Raw genomic sequence first — 17216 nt, forward strand, 5'->3', positions numbered from 1 at the left:
GTTCCGTTTTGAGGTATAATATCACAAAGAGTAGGCTGAAAACTGGATCTTGGGTTGACAACCTAACTGCAAAATATTTTTTGCCTGGGGGTGGGGGGAACCAAGCCGTGCTGCTTTGTGTGTGTGTGTGTGTGTGTGTGTGTGTACACACACACACACACACACACACGTTGACAGGTACTTCCTTTTAGAATGGGGTGGCCTAAATAAAATATAAACCATAAATATTGACCTCTGTGGTAAAGTAAGCAGTTCCTCATTGTTGCAGTAAATGTTGCTTAATATTGGTTAGAAACAGTAGAAATACTTTTTAGTTTATGCTGCTTATCGTCTTAAAATGGTGAAAAGTTTAGATGTATGACATGACCCATTTGTAGACCCTTGTGTCTTGATTCCTTTTGACTTTAGTAAATGTGTAAAAAAATTCCCTTGTGTGTGGGGGGGTTGGTATAAGACTACTCAAAGACTACATAATCTCATAAAAGAGTTTGTCTATACAACATGCACCAACCATTTCCCAACTCAGCTGCTTATAGCATTATTCAGTATTTTGCAAAGCATTTTAAGTAAGTGGAGGAGGAGGGGTGCTTTGCAAATGCATATTGTCCTTTAAATAGGCTGACACTGCCATACCTGAATAATAAAACTGCATTGATAGAAAAATAATTCATTCACCCTTGTGGCATAAATTTCATTGTTTTACTCTTTTTGTAAACAATTTTGAGGTCTTTCTTTCTTACAACCAAGTGGTATATTAATTTTATGAGATTTTTTTTTCTTTTAGTGATTGCATATCACATTTTTGAAGCATCCTATACCACTGTTAAAAGTTTTGATTTAGGAAACATTTGGCTTGGATTTGTTAATGCATAACAGACTATCTAAAATGTTTTATTCCCCTTCATGGTGATAAAGCTTTGCATTTTCTTCCTCTGAGTGACGATACTTTATAAACTTTCTTTTAAAAACTGCATTGGTTCTAAAAAACCAATTTAAGTTTCATTTCCTGTTCATCCCTATGGAGTTTCTTTCAATTCCACATAGTGAATTTCTGTATCTTGAATATAGAACATCCTTGGTTAATAAAATATTATAAAACATAATTATTTCACTGCATTGAATTTTGAAAGAGTTTTGGCATGCAGCTGTTCCCAGAGAGAGAGAGAGAGTATGTACACACACACACACACACACACACACACACACACACACACTATAATGGAACTAAAGGGGCTGATATTTCACCCTGCCATTATTGAAAAGATGAGTAGTTCAGTTGCAAACATACTGTTCACCAAACACCTAAAATTCCACTGTGTGAAGTCAGGGACATTTGTTTTTTTTTTTGCATGAACCGATCTGTTGTTCTCACTGTGTTAATATAAATTTTCCTGATACATCAATAGCTATAAAGCCCAAAGTTAAATTCCTTTTATAGCAAAGCTGTCAGAGGAAGAAGCCACTAACATGTCAGTTCATCAAAGACCAAACTTATCTAAGGCACTTGGAAAAAATCTTTTTTGGTTCACTGCCCTTCTAGGGAGATATAAATTCCTGGGACAGGTCTTAATGCATCAGATGAGAAGACTCTGGAAGCAGGGAAGAACACTTCTCTAGAGCAGAAATAGTACACCCTGATCATGCCAAATCATACAAAAAGTTGAGACATCAATTCTCCCTTGTTTCCAGTGATGATGTGCTTATAAGGGAAAGAGGTAGTTTTGTTGGCTGAGAAAATCCCTTGGTTTAAGATTCCTTGTGACAGGTAGTCTGTTAGTAGACCTAAATTGAGCTAACCAGGGCATTCTGCTTTATTTGCTTCCAGTACTTCTAATGAATACTTGCAACATTAATATCCTTTAAAAGTCTGTTACGTATCAGACAGAGGTTCTCTCTTATATTTTTTATTCCTGCTGAAGGCCTTCCTTTTCCAGCCAGTATTTTAAATGACTATCTGTATTGTACTTGAACTTTTTAAAATACATATTTTTATTGTAGATGTTTTTCTTTTTAAAATTGCTTTTAAATGCTTTATGGCAAGCGATTCATAAATGGAATAAAGAAAGATTTGTGGCTATTTCGGCATATCCATTGTTTCTTATGCTATGTTGTTCCTGTACAAAGTTAAAAAAAATCCTTTCCCCTTAACTGGCATCTATTTCTTAAATATTTATCATTCTATGTTTTCCCCATTACCATTGTTTTGCACCTGGCTCTAGTTGAGGGATTTGGGTATTTTAGAAGAAAAAAACCCCAGTAGATCCCACAAGCCTAAATTCTGCTCACCCCTAGGTCAATGAGTTCCTGCCCATACCGAAACCTGGGACATTGTAGCATGCAAATTAGTTTTATGTTAGTGGGCTCTCATTAACTACCATATTTATGTGATTCTAATGCACCAGTGAACGTAGTGCGCACCTCAGTTTTCAAAAAATGCTTGAAACCAAAAAAGTATTAGCTGGCGCCATCAAATCTAATGCACACCCTAATTTTTGTGACATAATTTGGTCCAAAAAGGTGCACTTTACATACAATACAGTACATACCTATTTTTTAAATCCTAAATCAGGGACTAGGACTCACTTTGCATATATGCAAGGGATTTAAGCTGTAAACCACTCTTGAGAGCACTGCAGTGTTGAAGGTGTGAGATATAAATAAAATAAAATGTACAAATATTGAATTTAGGCATAAATAGGAAATGATTTTGTGCAAATAGTTTTGCAAGTGCTTGCACAATCAGCAAAATATCTTCTGGATAGTCATTCTTCTGTTCTTTAGCTAAGCTGGATACATCCCTCCCACAAGTGGAATCTTAGATCCAGACCATTGTGCAAAATTCAGAAGGTTTTAAGGCTTAATAAAAGACTGTCTGAAGCTTATAACACTGAGTCCTCTGGGTTCCCCCCCTCTAAAAAAGTTTTTTTAAAAAAAGAATGATCATTAAAATGATAACAGACCTAGACCTAGAGATGAAAGCAGAATGAATAAGAATTAAAAGAAGGCAACAGCCTTGGAGACAGTTATGCGAATAATGTCAGTGGAACATCAGCTTGCAGAACTTGATAAGAATTTGGAGTGAAAATTTGGGAGGGAGATGCAACAGTCAGAGAAGGAAAAGTTTATTTCAAACTGACTACAGAAACAAACTAAGATACCTACACAAATTAAAATAAAAGTAGGGGGTCAAAAATGTCAATTGTTTTGTGTTTTTGAATTCTGCCTCATACTCGTAACCTTGAGTTCTACATCTTGCTTTCCACCTGCTCCTTCAGTCTTTAGAATTGGGAGTCAGAAGTAGAAGCGATTCTGCAGTGTTTCTTACTTTTGTAATGTGCACCATCTTGTTCAGAATGATTTGATTATATGTAAAAAAGAAAATTCATGTATAACATATTCCTAATCTGGGATGGAAAGAGTAGTAGCACTTGTGTTTGTGAACTAGGTTTGAGATACCCTATATAAAACAAACATACAACAGAAAGAATCCTAAGCCACTTAGCTTGATGAATATTCCTTTTGAATACGTAGAACTGGTTTTATTGGAGGGGAGAATTTGGATCCTGGAGCATTTATACAATTTTAATTTCATTGACTTTACAATTTGAATTAGACTTGCAGTTATCCAGCCACGACAATTTTACAGCTCAGGGGTGTCTGGATTAATTTTTTTATATTCCAGTTCAAATTGATTATTTATACTTGAATATACTAGAGCTCTGTATTGATTGATAATATTTTCTCTATTTATAGTATGGCCACGCATGCAGGATGGGTGACATAACAGTGGTATAAACTTGAAGAAACAACTTGTTTGTCATGAATTTCAAGTTACGGAACAAATGAAGTACTCTGTATTTTGTCATAACTTTTAGAATCTACAGACAAGATGGTAATGTAGACTAAATTTATATTGCAGGTAGTATTTTGCCTGCTGAATGTTTACAACATGTTTTGCTTTAAAGATTTCTTCCATTGTAATAGTCCTAGACATGAATATGTGGGAAAATATGAAGGTTAACACTGGATCTGCGTGCAAATTCAAAAGATCAACCCAGATAACAATGTAGCTCATATTTTTTTGTGGTTAATTAATTCAATCTATTTGCTTAGATTTGTATGAAATTACACTTAGCAATGAATTAGTATGTTTGAAGCAACATGTGCCTTCCATACTGTATATTTTGGTGCTGCCTTTTTTAATCTTCTGATTTTTTTAAACATAAACACACCTTTTAAAAATACTTGTGCTTTGTAACACTTAATAAAATTTTGTATGATGATACCTTACATGTACAGCACATGTTTATCCATTGAAGTTGGGAACTATTGTAATCGCCATTGATTTCTATGATTTGCATGGTGGCTCGGTAATTTTAAGTGTTGTGCTCTTAAATTTTTTTTTGCAGTGAACCTGCTGACTGCTTCTTAGATATTGTCATTACTAGCACTTCAATTTGGGTCTTGAAACAAATAAGAAGCCAGTGCAATTGAATAATATGTTCACCACCAACTTTCCTTCTCAGGAGGGTGAGCCCACAGAATTCTGTATTGGCTGATATTTATATGCAGGAAGAATAGGCTGGAGTGGAGAACATCTGACTTACAAGACATATAAAAGCCACCCATTTACTTCCACTGAGAAGCATTTTTTCCAGGCCTAATGCCCTCCCAGAGGGCTATTTAGGAGGGTTACAGCTATAGAGGCAAGGCTTAGTCCAGGGGTCAGCAAGGTTTATCTCGCCTGGGCCGGTTCACTCCAGAGGAGATCCCTCTGTGGGCCAGATCGTGTGTGCGGCCGCAATTTCGGGCGTCTGCGTCTGCACAGATGCAATTTCTGGCACCGCGGAAGCGAGTCCCTGCGCTGTGCTGGTTTAGTGCAGCATGTGGGGACTTGCTGAGCGGGCAACTCAGTTCGGGGGGCAGTTAAACGACCCCCGTGGGCCACTTGTGGCCCATGGGCCTTAGGTTGCCTACCCCTTGCTTAGTCCTCCCCTCCTTCCTCCACGAAGATCACACTGCCCTCTGGCAAGACTCCTAATACCGTTTTCAATACTTTGTGTGTATAAGAGAATATGAATGGAGGGGAACGGAGGCACATGATGTGTGGATGTGTGTGAATTGGTGTGTGTGGGGGGGAATAGAGGAGAGAGAGATATGGTAGCCCTGCCCATTTTAGTACTGGTCCTGCCCACCATTGGCATGCAGTCCCAGAAGTTCATCCATGAGGGAACTTGTTCCTGAAAGATGTTTCCACCACACCTTGTACCTTGCACACTCATCTAGATGGGTAGATCTGTGGACACTCTATCCCTAGACTGACCCACTACTATAGTTTCTGTCCTGCCTGGATTAAGCTTCTGCTTCTTAGCACTTAACAGCACTTAAATTAGCATTATGTGCTAGATGTTGGTCTCTGTTAGCTTTTAGGGGCTAAAGCTCAGACTGAGATGGAAACAAGACCTCTGCTGGTTCAGTCTTATCTAAATTGCCTTTCGCCTTATTTATTTATTTTTTTGGTAAAAAGTGGCAGATACATTTAATTAATAAATAATGAAATCTAAAATTAATTTATTCCAACGGGCCTTTTTGTGGGATGTTAATGACTTGGTCGGATTCTGATACTGGTTTACTGGTACTACTGACTTTGCCATAATTTTTTATCAGTTTCTGTTTTATTGTTTGTTTGATGATTTGTAATTGATATTTTTTTTCGCTTTAATTTCTTTTACCTTCCCATAGTTTCACTGTGTGAAGAAAGGCAGGCTAGAAACATTTTTTTATTAAAAATTAAAATAAATAAAATAAGATTAAAATAAACAAATTCTGTTCTTTTAAATATCTTCTGTAAATAATAACAAACTGAAGGACCACATCTCAGTGGTAGAGTATCTCTGGCTTGTACGTAGAAGGTCTTGGGTTCATTCCTTGGTAGCCCCAGATAGGGCTGCCTGAGATTCCTGTCTGAAACCCAGGAAAACGACTGCCAGTCATCGTCTTGTAGGGACCAGTGTCCAAATCGATACAAGGCAGCTTCATATGGAGTCTCAGATTACGCTTTTAGCAATTTGGTTGCCACTGTATACATTTTCTATAGTTCACATAACAATGTGATGTTATGTGCTGCTAGACCTTGGAACTTGAAAGATGTGCTAGGAAACTGAAAATGAACTCCTTTTCAGTGCCTCTTCAGCACTTGTATCTTCCATCATACTGAGATTTGAAGCATTTTATTTTACTGTAGTAGTAATATTCCAGACCCTGAGCCAATATAAACTAATTTTAGCATGACCTTTCCATCGAATGCTGGGGGGATGCTTCTATTTAAGTTCATAAGGTACCTCACCATTCTCTCCCATCCTTCAGTACCAGTAGGGACACTGAGGTGTTGCCACTTTGCAACATTGTTAGGTTGATTCATGTTTAATTTAAATCCAGGTGATTAATGAAGGGAGGAGGAGGATTGGCAACCTGTGCAATACTTCCCTTGAAGCTCTGTGTTGGGAAGAGGTTAGAAATAAACAAGAAGTTCTTGGTATGTGAAGCCTGCTGTGTGGAACAAAAAGTGCCTTGCTGGCCATAATGTTCGTTCTGAATAACAAATAAAGAGGTTGTATGACTTGATGAAGAAGCAGGAGATTTTGATCTAATGTTATGTTATGTAAAGTATAATTGAATATTTGATGCCATGTACAAAGTATTGAAAATGACACTCGTAGCTTAAAAATTATTTTGGGATAATTGCTTTTATTGCTCAAACTCAGGTTTCCTGAAATCGATTGCGACACAAGCAGGTCAGCTAAGACAACATTCTTTCATTCTGTTAAAAACAACAACTGGTAGTTGCTCTTTCTTCCTGCAAAAGGTGTGTGTTGCTCTTTCAGGCAGAAAGCAGTAGTTTATTACCAGGGATTATCTCTTTCTGTGGGCTGGCTGACTCACCCACAGAAAATGTGCTTATTCAGGAAGTCTGCAATCCTTAAACCTCTTGTTTGGAAACAGATCTCTTGGAGGTAATTGAACAGCTCTGACTCAAGAGAATTGTGGGTGGCTGTTGTAGTCTGGAGAGGATGGAGGGAATGTGAAAACTAAAGGAGTCAAAATAAATTGTTAATGAGGAGAATTACAACAAAGATCACTCAGAGACCTAAAACATGGAGCAATTTGGATCACAGATAATGGTGCTGAAATTGCAATTAACTCTTCACACTCTGGGACCTTATGGTGAAGGGTGGCTAATTAAGAGGTAAAAAAGAAGGTAAAGGGACCCCTGACCATTAGGTCCAGTCGCAGACGACTCTGGGGTTGCGGCGCTCATCTCACTTTACTGGCTGAGGGAGCCGGCGTACAGCTTCCAGGTCATGTGGTCAGCATGACTAAGCCACTTCTAGCAAACCAGAGCAGCGCACGGAAACGCCGTTTACCTTCCCGCCGGAGTGGTACCTATTTATCTACTTGCACTTTGACGTGCTTTCAAACTGCTAGGTTGGCAGGAGCAGGGACAGAGCAACGGGAGCTCACTCCGTCGCAGGGAAGGGTGGCTAATTAAGAGGTAAAAAAGAAGGTAAAGGAAAGGACCCCTGGATGGTTAAGACCAGTCAAAGGCGACTATGGGGTTACGGTCCTCATCTCACTTCCAGGCTGAGGGAGCAAGTGTTTGTCTGCCCACAGCATTCCGGGTCATGTGGCCAGCATGACTAAACTGCTTCTGGCACAAGGGAACACCATGATGGAAACCAGAGCGCATGGAAATGCCGTTTACCTTCCTGCCACAGCGGTACCTATTTATCTACTTGCACTGGCATGCTTTCAAACTGCTAGGTTGGCAGAAGCTGGGACAGAGCAACAGGAGCTCATCCCATCACAGGGATTTGAACCACCGACCTTCTGATTGGCAAGCCCAAGAGGCTAAGTGGTTTAGACCACAGCGCCACCCTAAACAACACCACCCTAAAAGCCAAGACACAGTGTTTTCATGACCCATCATACAATGTGTTTTAAGTTTATAACTATTTCTAACAGTAGTATGAGGCTTTGAGGTGGAAGCTGCTTGAAGGCTATCTGCTAAAGGAAATTGCTGCTTTTGCAAAGGAGCTATTTCCTCGTCTTCTTTTTTCCCCAGCAGCACCTCTATCTAAACCTCCTTTTTAAACTTGGAGAAGCATATGCTTCTTCCAAAACATGTGGCTCTCCAGTAAATATAGGTCCACAGTAGAAAGGAGGGGACTGTACATGCTTGGCCAAAATGCATAAGCTGGATCAAAAGGTGTGGTTAAAGGCCCATCCAGTACAGTAATTAGATCTTTGGAAAAGAATCAGGGAAATCCAAGTTCTGATCCCCACATGGCCAAGAAGCTAGGTGACCTTGGTCTGGTTGCTGTCTTTCAGCCTAGCTGCCTCGCAACAACCAGGGGTGCTGTGCTGAGCTCTTAGGATAAAAATGTAATAAATGTGCCCCCTCCCTTGGATCCTTTGACCTGCTGTTTTGATTGTCAGATGCTGAGGAATAACCAAAGGAGAGATTTCTCCCACACTCTGCTTGCCACTCTGCGGCATTTGCTTACTGTCACATGGAATATTTAGCTGGCTAGATCATTGGTATACTTTTACATTCTTAAATATTAGCAAATGGTGTTAACCCAAAGAAATCACAGTTTGCCTCTCATATCCAATTTGTTTGCAGCACAGCCTATGGCTAAGGTTTACATTTGTGTGCAAATGACTTTTCTCGCTGTTTTCATAGGTCATGAAATGGGGATATTCAGAATATGGTTCATTTGTCTGAACTTTTGTAACGTCCTTTGCTTTTAGGCTGAGCTGACAAGTAAATATTTAAAGAGTTTGTCTCATGAAATGTAATCTGCATGCATGGAAAGTGTTGGGAACAACTCAAACAAGACATGGGGGGACGCTGGGGATTTCGGATAATTGACTGGGGTGTGTCTAGGTTGTCATTTTGACTTGCTCTTCAGTTAGAAGTAGCTTAACATTATGTGAAGTGAATTTCTGAGTTCTAGTATTCTTTCCTAAGTGTCTGTTCAGGGTAACTGAGACATGGAATTATTATAAGAAGAAGAATAAAAAATACCCCGAGCCCAAGTAGTTATAATGTTAGTGAATAGTCCACGACATGAACTAGTGTCTGAAGGGGGTGGCAGGCTCAAAGAAGACTGACAGCTGATAACAAATGTATAACAAGGTGGCAGAGCATACATAATTCATCTTATCAAATTCACTAAGAAGTATAAAGATAGAATTCCAAATATGGAGTTGGAACAACCTAATTAATCTCAAATGCGTGTCATATGGCTAATACTCTGGGATCCATGCTGATATACAGGATAATCACCTCATTAATAGTATTTAGCCAATAATGTAATGAGATAAAATGAGTGCTTAGAGCAACTAGATACCAATCAAAACCAAGAAGAACCTAATTCCCTGTATTTTTCTCATACCCTCCGTTTATTTCCTAACTGCTACAATGGGTATTTAGAAGAAAACCTTTTATTAAATTAGGCCAAATGCTAAGTAATGCAGGCTTGTAATTTAGGATTACAATTAAATGTTTGTTAATGTTTCCGCAAGTCTGTTGATAAAGGGGGTGGGGCGCAAAGAGGCAAATAATAAAAATGTGCCTGTGTCTCTACTGAAGTGAACAGAATTATTTTTCCTGCTCCTCTGATCTAAGTGGAACTGAGCTGCAGCAACAACAACAAAGAGATCCATGCACAAAGGTACGCAGTGTCTCAGTTGTCATGATGTGGTGTAGAATGGAAATCAAAAGCACTCTCCCTATGGGAATCCAATGTTTTTCTTTTCCTTGAAACTGGCCTCTGAAGCCTTGTGGAAAACCTCTTCAATGCTGTGGTAACTTCCTGAATTCATCTATCACAGTCAAAATTCAGTAAAATGGCACTGTGGCCATGCTTTATGGTTATATGGCGAGTTACTGTGTTTGTGTCTTTGTGTACGCAGACAAACAAGCCTAATCCAGTTCCATTCATTTCAATACACTGAATCAGCATATAGTTCAGCTGCTTGTAGCAGCAAATTGAAGATGGTTAGGCTGAATGTCTCTTCTTGTGAGCCTCATTCTAATCATTGGGAGGCGGAGATACACATTGATCTATCCCCCTTAAGTTGTTTTATGTATTTCAAAACAGCTATTGAATTAATTAAAGAAATTATGCACACCTTGTATATTTAAAAGGGAAGATTATTCGTATTCTGTTTAAGGGGGAACTAAGTCGCATTAAATGATGTAGCAAAACAACTGTGAAGGTAAGAAGCTGCTTTGCAGACCTCTAATTAGATGCTGATGCAGGTGGCGCTGTGGTCTAAACCACTGAGCCTCTTGTGCTTGCCGATCAGAAGGTTGGTGGTTCGAATCCCCGCAATGGGGTGAGCTCCCATTGCTCTGTCCCAGCTCTTGCCAACCTAGCAGTTCCGAAGCATGCCAAAAATGCAAGCAGATAAATAGGTACTGCTGCAGTGGGAAGGTAAACGACGTTCCCATGCGCTGCTCTAATTTTGCCAGACGTGGCTTAGTCATGCTGGCCACATGACCCGGAAAAACTGCGGCTCCCTCGGCCTGTAAAGCAAGATGAGCACTGCAACCCCAGAGTTGTCTGTGACTGGACTTAACTGTCAGGGGTCCTTTACCTTTACCTTTTTAATCAGATGCTGAAGCAAACATGAACTTGTCATATCAGAAATAGTCCAGATATGCACTGTAGTTCCTGGAAAGACTGATTTAAACTTTATGATGAATTCCGTACTTGAAACAGGTGGAAAGGGAAGATTGCGAATGGGAGGAGGTCAAAATGAAGTTTCTGAGCAGAGTGTGGCATTACTTTTGAACCACTTTGCTATGCAAATTAGATGGGAGGTGAGACGTTGATCTGAAAAGCGGATTGCTTTGGATTAGACACCCACCAAGACAGCAGTTTAATCTGGCAGCCAATTCACAACCAAACTAATTTTGCAAAGAACCTGCAAGTGAAGAACAGGCTGTCGCATTGTAATGAAAACTAGGGTGGCAGATTTCCTAGTAAGTGACAGACTGTGTGTTTGCTCATATGAAATTCTATGGCAGATTTAGGAATGGCAGAGAGCAAGGGGAATGAAGCATCACTAGTAAGCAAAGATCCCACCCCTGCTTTTCCCATCCTTAAACAGAGGACACGTTGACTTATTCCCCCCACCCTACCACTCCCAACAAAGGTTACAGAAACAGAATTTTGCTCTCTCCTTATATTTATGATGCTGAACAAGGAGCTACCAGAGAGGATTCTTTAGTACTTGAACTTATTTAACAAGATTTATGTACCTCTTAACCAACACAAACCGATAACAGAGCAATCCTAACTACAGAGAGACAATGCCATCTTAAATTACAGCCGTACTTTGGTTTTCAAACAGAATGCATTCCGGAAGTCCGTTTGACTTCCGAAACGTTCGGAAACCAAGGTGCGGCTTTCTATTGGCTGCAGCCAATCAGAAGCCATGGAAACCACTTTGGAAGTTCAGCTTCTGAGGCAAAGTTTGCAAACCAGAACACCTACTTCTGGGTTTGTGACGTTCGAGTTCCAAGTTGTTCATGAACTAAGCTGTTCAAAAACCAAGGTACGACTGTACCCTTATGTCAAACCCAGTTTAGGAGGAATTTGTTTTATACTACTCCTTTTGCCATTTAAGCTCCACTAGGTTCCTAGGTCACATAACGTGAGTTGAAAGGGGTTTGGAATAGGTGCAAGCCTCTCCTTGTTCTGTCACTTGGAGTGGAGGGACTTGCACTGGCATAAACCTTTCTGAGCCCCCCGTGAGTAGGGGTGTTTTATGCTGGCATATCTTTGGCTCAGCCAAGGTGAAGGACCTGATACCTGCTGAACCCAGTCTCAGCTGGGAAAGCCCAAGATCCATCCAGTCCAAACTCTCACCCTGGTGGATCTTGAGTATGGATTGCCCTATGAGTGGTTTACATAAAACCTCACAAAATATTCATATACAAACAAACTTTAAAAGCAAGTAGACATAACACTGATCAAGATATAGATTAAAAACAGCACCTTTAAAGCATATACATCATAAACATTGCAGAGAGCTAGTACAAGGAAATAGATATGTTTAAGAGGTGTGTGTGTGTGTGTGTGTGTGTGTGTGTGTGTGTGTTTGGTGTGAGGGTGTGTGTAATAGCATTGTTTCTCCAAGGTGATGCAAGCTTTGCAAAGAGTGGCTATAGGAATATGAAAAATGACAGGTGGAATTAAGACTCCAAGCTCCTCAGAAGGAATGAGGTCATGTTTGGCAAGATACATTAGTATCACCTTCTGAGGCCACTAGAAATAATAAAATATGCTTGAAATCGTGTACACAATACATTGCTACCTGTTATTTTAAAAAATCTTTGGTGATTTAAAAAAATACATTATATGAAAAACAATTCTGGTATCACGTGAAAACTGATGGGGAAATACAAAGTTTCTTCACACACATGAAAGATAAGTAGTGGCTGGGATATTATTATTATTATTATTATTATTATTATTATTATTATTATTTCTTATTTATACCCCCCCACCTGGCTGGGTTTCCTCAGCCACTCTGGGCGCCTTCCAACAAAACACTAAAATACAATAACCTATTAAACATTAAAAGCTTCCCTAAACATGGCTGCCTTCAGATGTCTTCTAAAAGTTTGGTAGTTATTTTTCTCTTTCACATCTGGTGGGAGGGTGTTCCACAGGGCGGGTGCCACTACCGAGAATGCCCTCTGCCTCGTTCCCTGGAACTTGGCTTCTTGAAGCGAGGGAACCACCAGAAGGCCCTCAGTGCTGGACCTCAGTGTCCGGGAGACCGATGGGGGTGGAGATGCTCCTTCAGGTATACTGGGCCAAGGCTGTTTAAGGCTTTAAAGGTCAGCACCAACACTTTGAATTGTGCTCGGAAACGTACTGGGAGCCAGTGTAGGTCTTTCAAGACCGGTGTTATATGGTCTCGGCGGCTGCTCCCAGTCACCAGTCTAGCTGCCGCATTCTGGATTAGTTTTAGTTTCCAGGTCACCTTAAAAGGTAGCCCCACGTAGAGCGCATTGCAGTAGTCCAAGCGAGAGATAACTAGAGCATGCACCATTCTGGCAAGACAGTCTGCGGGCAGGTAGGGTCTCAGCCTGCGTACCAGATGGAGCTGATAAACAGCTGCCCTGGACACAGAATTGATGTGCGCCTCCATGGACAGCAGTGAGTCCAGAATGACTCCCAGGCTGCGCACCTAGTCCTTCAGGGGCACAGCTACCCCATTCAGGACCAGGGAGTCCTCCACACCCGCATGCCTCCTGTCCCCCCAAAACAGTACTTCTGTCTTGTCAGGATTCAACCTCAATCTGTTAGCCACCATCCTCCAACCGCCTCCAGACACTCACACAGGACCTTCACCGCCTTCACTGGTTCTGATTTGTAAGAGAGGTAGAGCTCATCCGCATACTGATGAACACCCAGCCCAAACCCCCTGATGATCTCTCCCAGCAGCTGCATGTAAATGTTGAAAAGCATGGGGGAGAGGACAGAACCCTGAGGCACCTCACAAGTGAGAGCCCAGGGGTCTGAACACTCATCCCCCACCACCACTTTCTGAACACGGCCCAGGAGGAAGGAGCGGAACCACTGTATAACAGTGCCCCCAGCTCCCAGCCCCTCTAGACAGTCCAGAAGGATGTTATGGTCGATGGTGTAAAAAGCAGCTGAGAGATTCAGCAGAACTAGGAAACAGCTCTCACCTTTGTCCCTAGCCCTCCGGAGTTCATCAACCAGTGCGACCAAGGCAGTTTCAGTCCCATGATGAGGCCTGAATCCCGACTAGAAGGGATCCAAATGGTCTGCTTCTTCCAGGAGTGCTTGGAGTTGTTCAGCAACCACTCACTCAATCACCTTGCCCAAGAATGGAAGAATGGATTGATATAATTATGATCTCCTGAAAGCTAGGCAATATCCTGATGTCCAGGTCATACAGATTATTGGTATGGGGGGCACTGTGACTCAGTGGGAGAAATCTGCTTTGCATACAGAAGTTTGCAGATTCAATCAAGGTGAGTCAATGGTCTGACTCAATATAAAGCAAATTCCTATAATTCCCACTTGGTCTTGATCCAGCATGGTGGTTCTTGTGCTTCCTGTGACGTCTGTGTTGCAGGATGTTTCTAAATGTTGCCGAATAACCACAATGTTAATTTAGGGAAAACATGCAATATACTTTTCCTTCTCAAAAAATAAATAAATCCTGGTCTACTATTCTTTTACCTTTTAAAATGAAAAGTTAACCTCTACACTGACTTTTAACAGCACTTCATTGCAGACAGGCAACAATGAAATCCATTTATGGCCAGCATAAAATGCAGATGAAGACATTAAGTTGTTTCTACATTAGTTTTTGAAATGTGATAAAAACTGATAAGGATTTCCTGCCAACTTTGATTAAGAATGCAAAAACAGTAAGATTGGCACATTAGTTTTTGAAATGTGATAAAAACTGATAAGGATTTCCTGCTAACTTTGATTAAGAATGTAAAAACAGTAAGATTCGCGCAGCAATAAAACTGCTAGCACATTTGCAAAGCTAAGTATGATTTCAAATTGGATGGACCGCATGCTGAGATATCTGCATTCCAGGGGGTTGGACTAGATGACCCTTGGTGCCCCTTCAAACTCTACCTTTCTATAATTCTGGAGATGCAGTGGGTCTTTAGTAGATAGAACTGCAGATATATAATCTGCAGGCCTGAGATATTCTTAGAAGAGAGAGGCTGTTGGAATAACCAAGGTTAGGATGTGAGAAGAGGAGAAGCATTGCTGGGAGCCTTCTATACCCACAAGTTCTCCCTGCATGGTTTAAGGTTCCGTCAGGTGCTATGGTCTGAGGAGAAATACAGGTAGAACAGGCCTGTATGGTTTAGCTCTATCACCCAGATCCACTCCTTTGTTCCCTTCAGGAATTTTCAGCTGCTGTGAGGAAACTTGTGTATCTGTGGAGGCGTCCTGTATAAGAGGGATCAGGGTTCAGAGAGCTTCAGAACCCTGAATAAAAGGGGGTCTTGAATCATGGGGGAAACGTTCATAAGTACAGGATGCTCCCCTGTTCAAGCTCTTCATGATTTGGGGCTGGGAACAAATATTTTAGCTCTCCCTTTTGATTTTACACATGAGCTTCTGCATAGGGGTTGACTAGTTTATCCCAGTCAGTTGATCATGGGTTTCCATGATAACACTTTGTGTCATCAGCTATGCTTCATAGATTAAAAATGCAGACAGCCATGTTGGTCTGTGAGGAAAGGAATGGAAACAGGAGAAAGTATAGTGAGGCCTTAATGAGGAGGGCCAAGTGAATGTCACAAAACAACTGTGTAACTTTCATGTTTCACAGAACTTTCTCAGGCTGGGTGCTAAAGAAAAAGATGGTGTGAGTCAGTGGAGCGACAATTGGGAAAGAGAATATTAAAGGTGCTGTTTGTAAAGGGAATGGTAGAGACATGTCTGTAATGTGCCCAGGCTTAAGATGGTGATCCAGGAAGCTCTTTACAGAGCAATTATGTTCCTTTGTGCCAAGTGTAGAAGATCTCAGGTGGCATCAACGTGTACAGGAACAGCAAAGCAATGATTGTTTTCCTTTTGAAAATAGAGAAGCACCCAGTTTCTCAGATCTACAGCTTTGCTAGCACAAGTGGCACTGATAGAAAGCACTCCATCATTCAAGCAATTTCCTAAAATGTACTAACCCTCTTACTGTCTTGCACACCTATCTGTGTAAATTATTTGTGGTCCAGATCCAACCTGTGTCATTCTCCAATGATAATCTCCCATGTTCTTGGAAGCAAAAAGTTTGCATAGTGTATTTCCAACTGTTTCTTAACTAATGAATGAGAAATAGTAGTTCCTGAGGTCTTCCACTAGGGAGTACCATTGCACTTCTGAATGAGAAAGGCAAGTTGGCAAATGCTTCCAAGGAATGTATGTACCAGAGTGCTTTTGGATTTTTCTGTTCTGTAAAATATCACCACCACCAACATCTTTGATAGCTATAAATAAATTTGTTCTTTACTTTGTTTATTCTTCCTGCCAGTGCCTGGTGGTTCATCTTAAAGTAAAAATAAACCACTGAAATGCCAAATTTCAGAGGGCTTGTTTGTTTTAAAGCAACTAGCATAATCGTAACTGTCCATAACAATGAGTTAATCTGAAAATTTTTGTAATCACTGCAAAAAAAAAGCAATGTAGAGTCATCACTCATCACTTTACCAGAGTATCAAATTACTGCTGGTATTTTTGTTTTAGGGTTGTTGTAAGGAAGAAAAAGCCAGCAGGAGAAACATATATCATCCACCATAGGTTCCTTGGAAGAAAAAAGTAGCATATATATATAAAATAATTATCTGGACTTAGGTTGTAGGGTATTTCCAGCCAAACCAGAGTCATGGAGCAAAAAGGAAGGTGGGGTTAAGATCATTGGTTCTGTAAGAATTCTGAGGATGCCACCTTTCTTTAAAACAAAGTTTCTAGACCTATTGGTAATGGAAAATATGCATGTTAAATATGACAGAAAGGGCTGCAGCTCAGTTGTAAAGCACAAACTTTACATGTAGAAGGTCCTAAGTTCAGCTTCTAGTGTTTCTAGTTCCACATAGGGCAGGAAAGACTTCTGTCTGAAACCCTGGTGAACTGCTGCCAGTCAGTGTAGACAATATTGTGCTAGATGGACCAATGGTCAGATTTGCTGTTATGCAGCTTCCTATGTCTATGACAGTTATGCATACCAGAAATCAAATAAAAACAAAATCCCTATGAAGTTTAATGAATAATTTTCAGATTTATTGAAATTTCAGATCTCCTAATTTCTTATCCTGACTTCAGCTAGTTTAACAGTACAAAGAGCAGAATCCTACCGCTTTTGCCAGTGAAACAAGACATTACTAGTTCACATGCGTTTGTGTAAAAATCTTGTCCGATCATCAACATAGCTCAGTTAAGTGCACAAGTCTTCTAAGAATGGAAATATTTCAGCACTTCTCTGGCGATCAGTTTCTTCCTGTCCTCTTTTTACTGATATGCACTTCATAAAAGTGACACCCTATCACAATCAGTCATTATTTCTTAGGCAGCTATAAAAGTACATTGGAAACTGCAGATAAAAACTGGCCCCAAGATCCACTCTGTTTAAGTGCTCAT

General features: G+C 40.4%; 1 protein-coding gene and 1 long non-coding RNA gene across 2 annotated transcripts in view; one reads left to right on the forward strand and one right to left on the reverse strand.

The window, feature by feature from the left end:
* CXADR (CXADR cell adhesion molecule) overlaps positions 1-5554 on the forward strand; it is a 34907-nt gene extending 29353 nt beyond the window's left edge. Inside the window, exon 8 of the mRNA XM_081858537.1 lies at positions 3754-5554. Within this exon, the coding sequence (XP_081714663.1) occupies positions 3754-3795 (42 nt within the window). The 3' untranslated portion in view covers positions 3796-5554. The remainder of the gene's footprint in view (positions 1-3753) is intronic.
* LOC309340048 overlaps positions 1-17216 on the reverse strand; it is a 36181-nt gene that overhangs the window by 11101 nt on the left and 7864 nt on the right. The gene's annotated exons all lie outside the window — the stretch shown is intronic.

This window comes from Podarcis erhardii, assembly GCF_964252035.2.
Source record: "Podarcis erhardii genome assembly, chromosome: 4".
In the NCBI taxonomy this organism is placed as follows: Eukaryota; Metazoa; Chordata; class Lepidosauria; order Squamata; family Lacertidae; genus Podarcis; species Podarcis erhardii.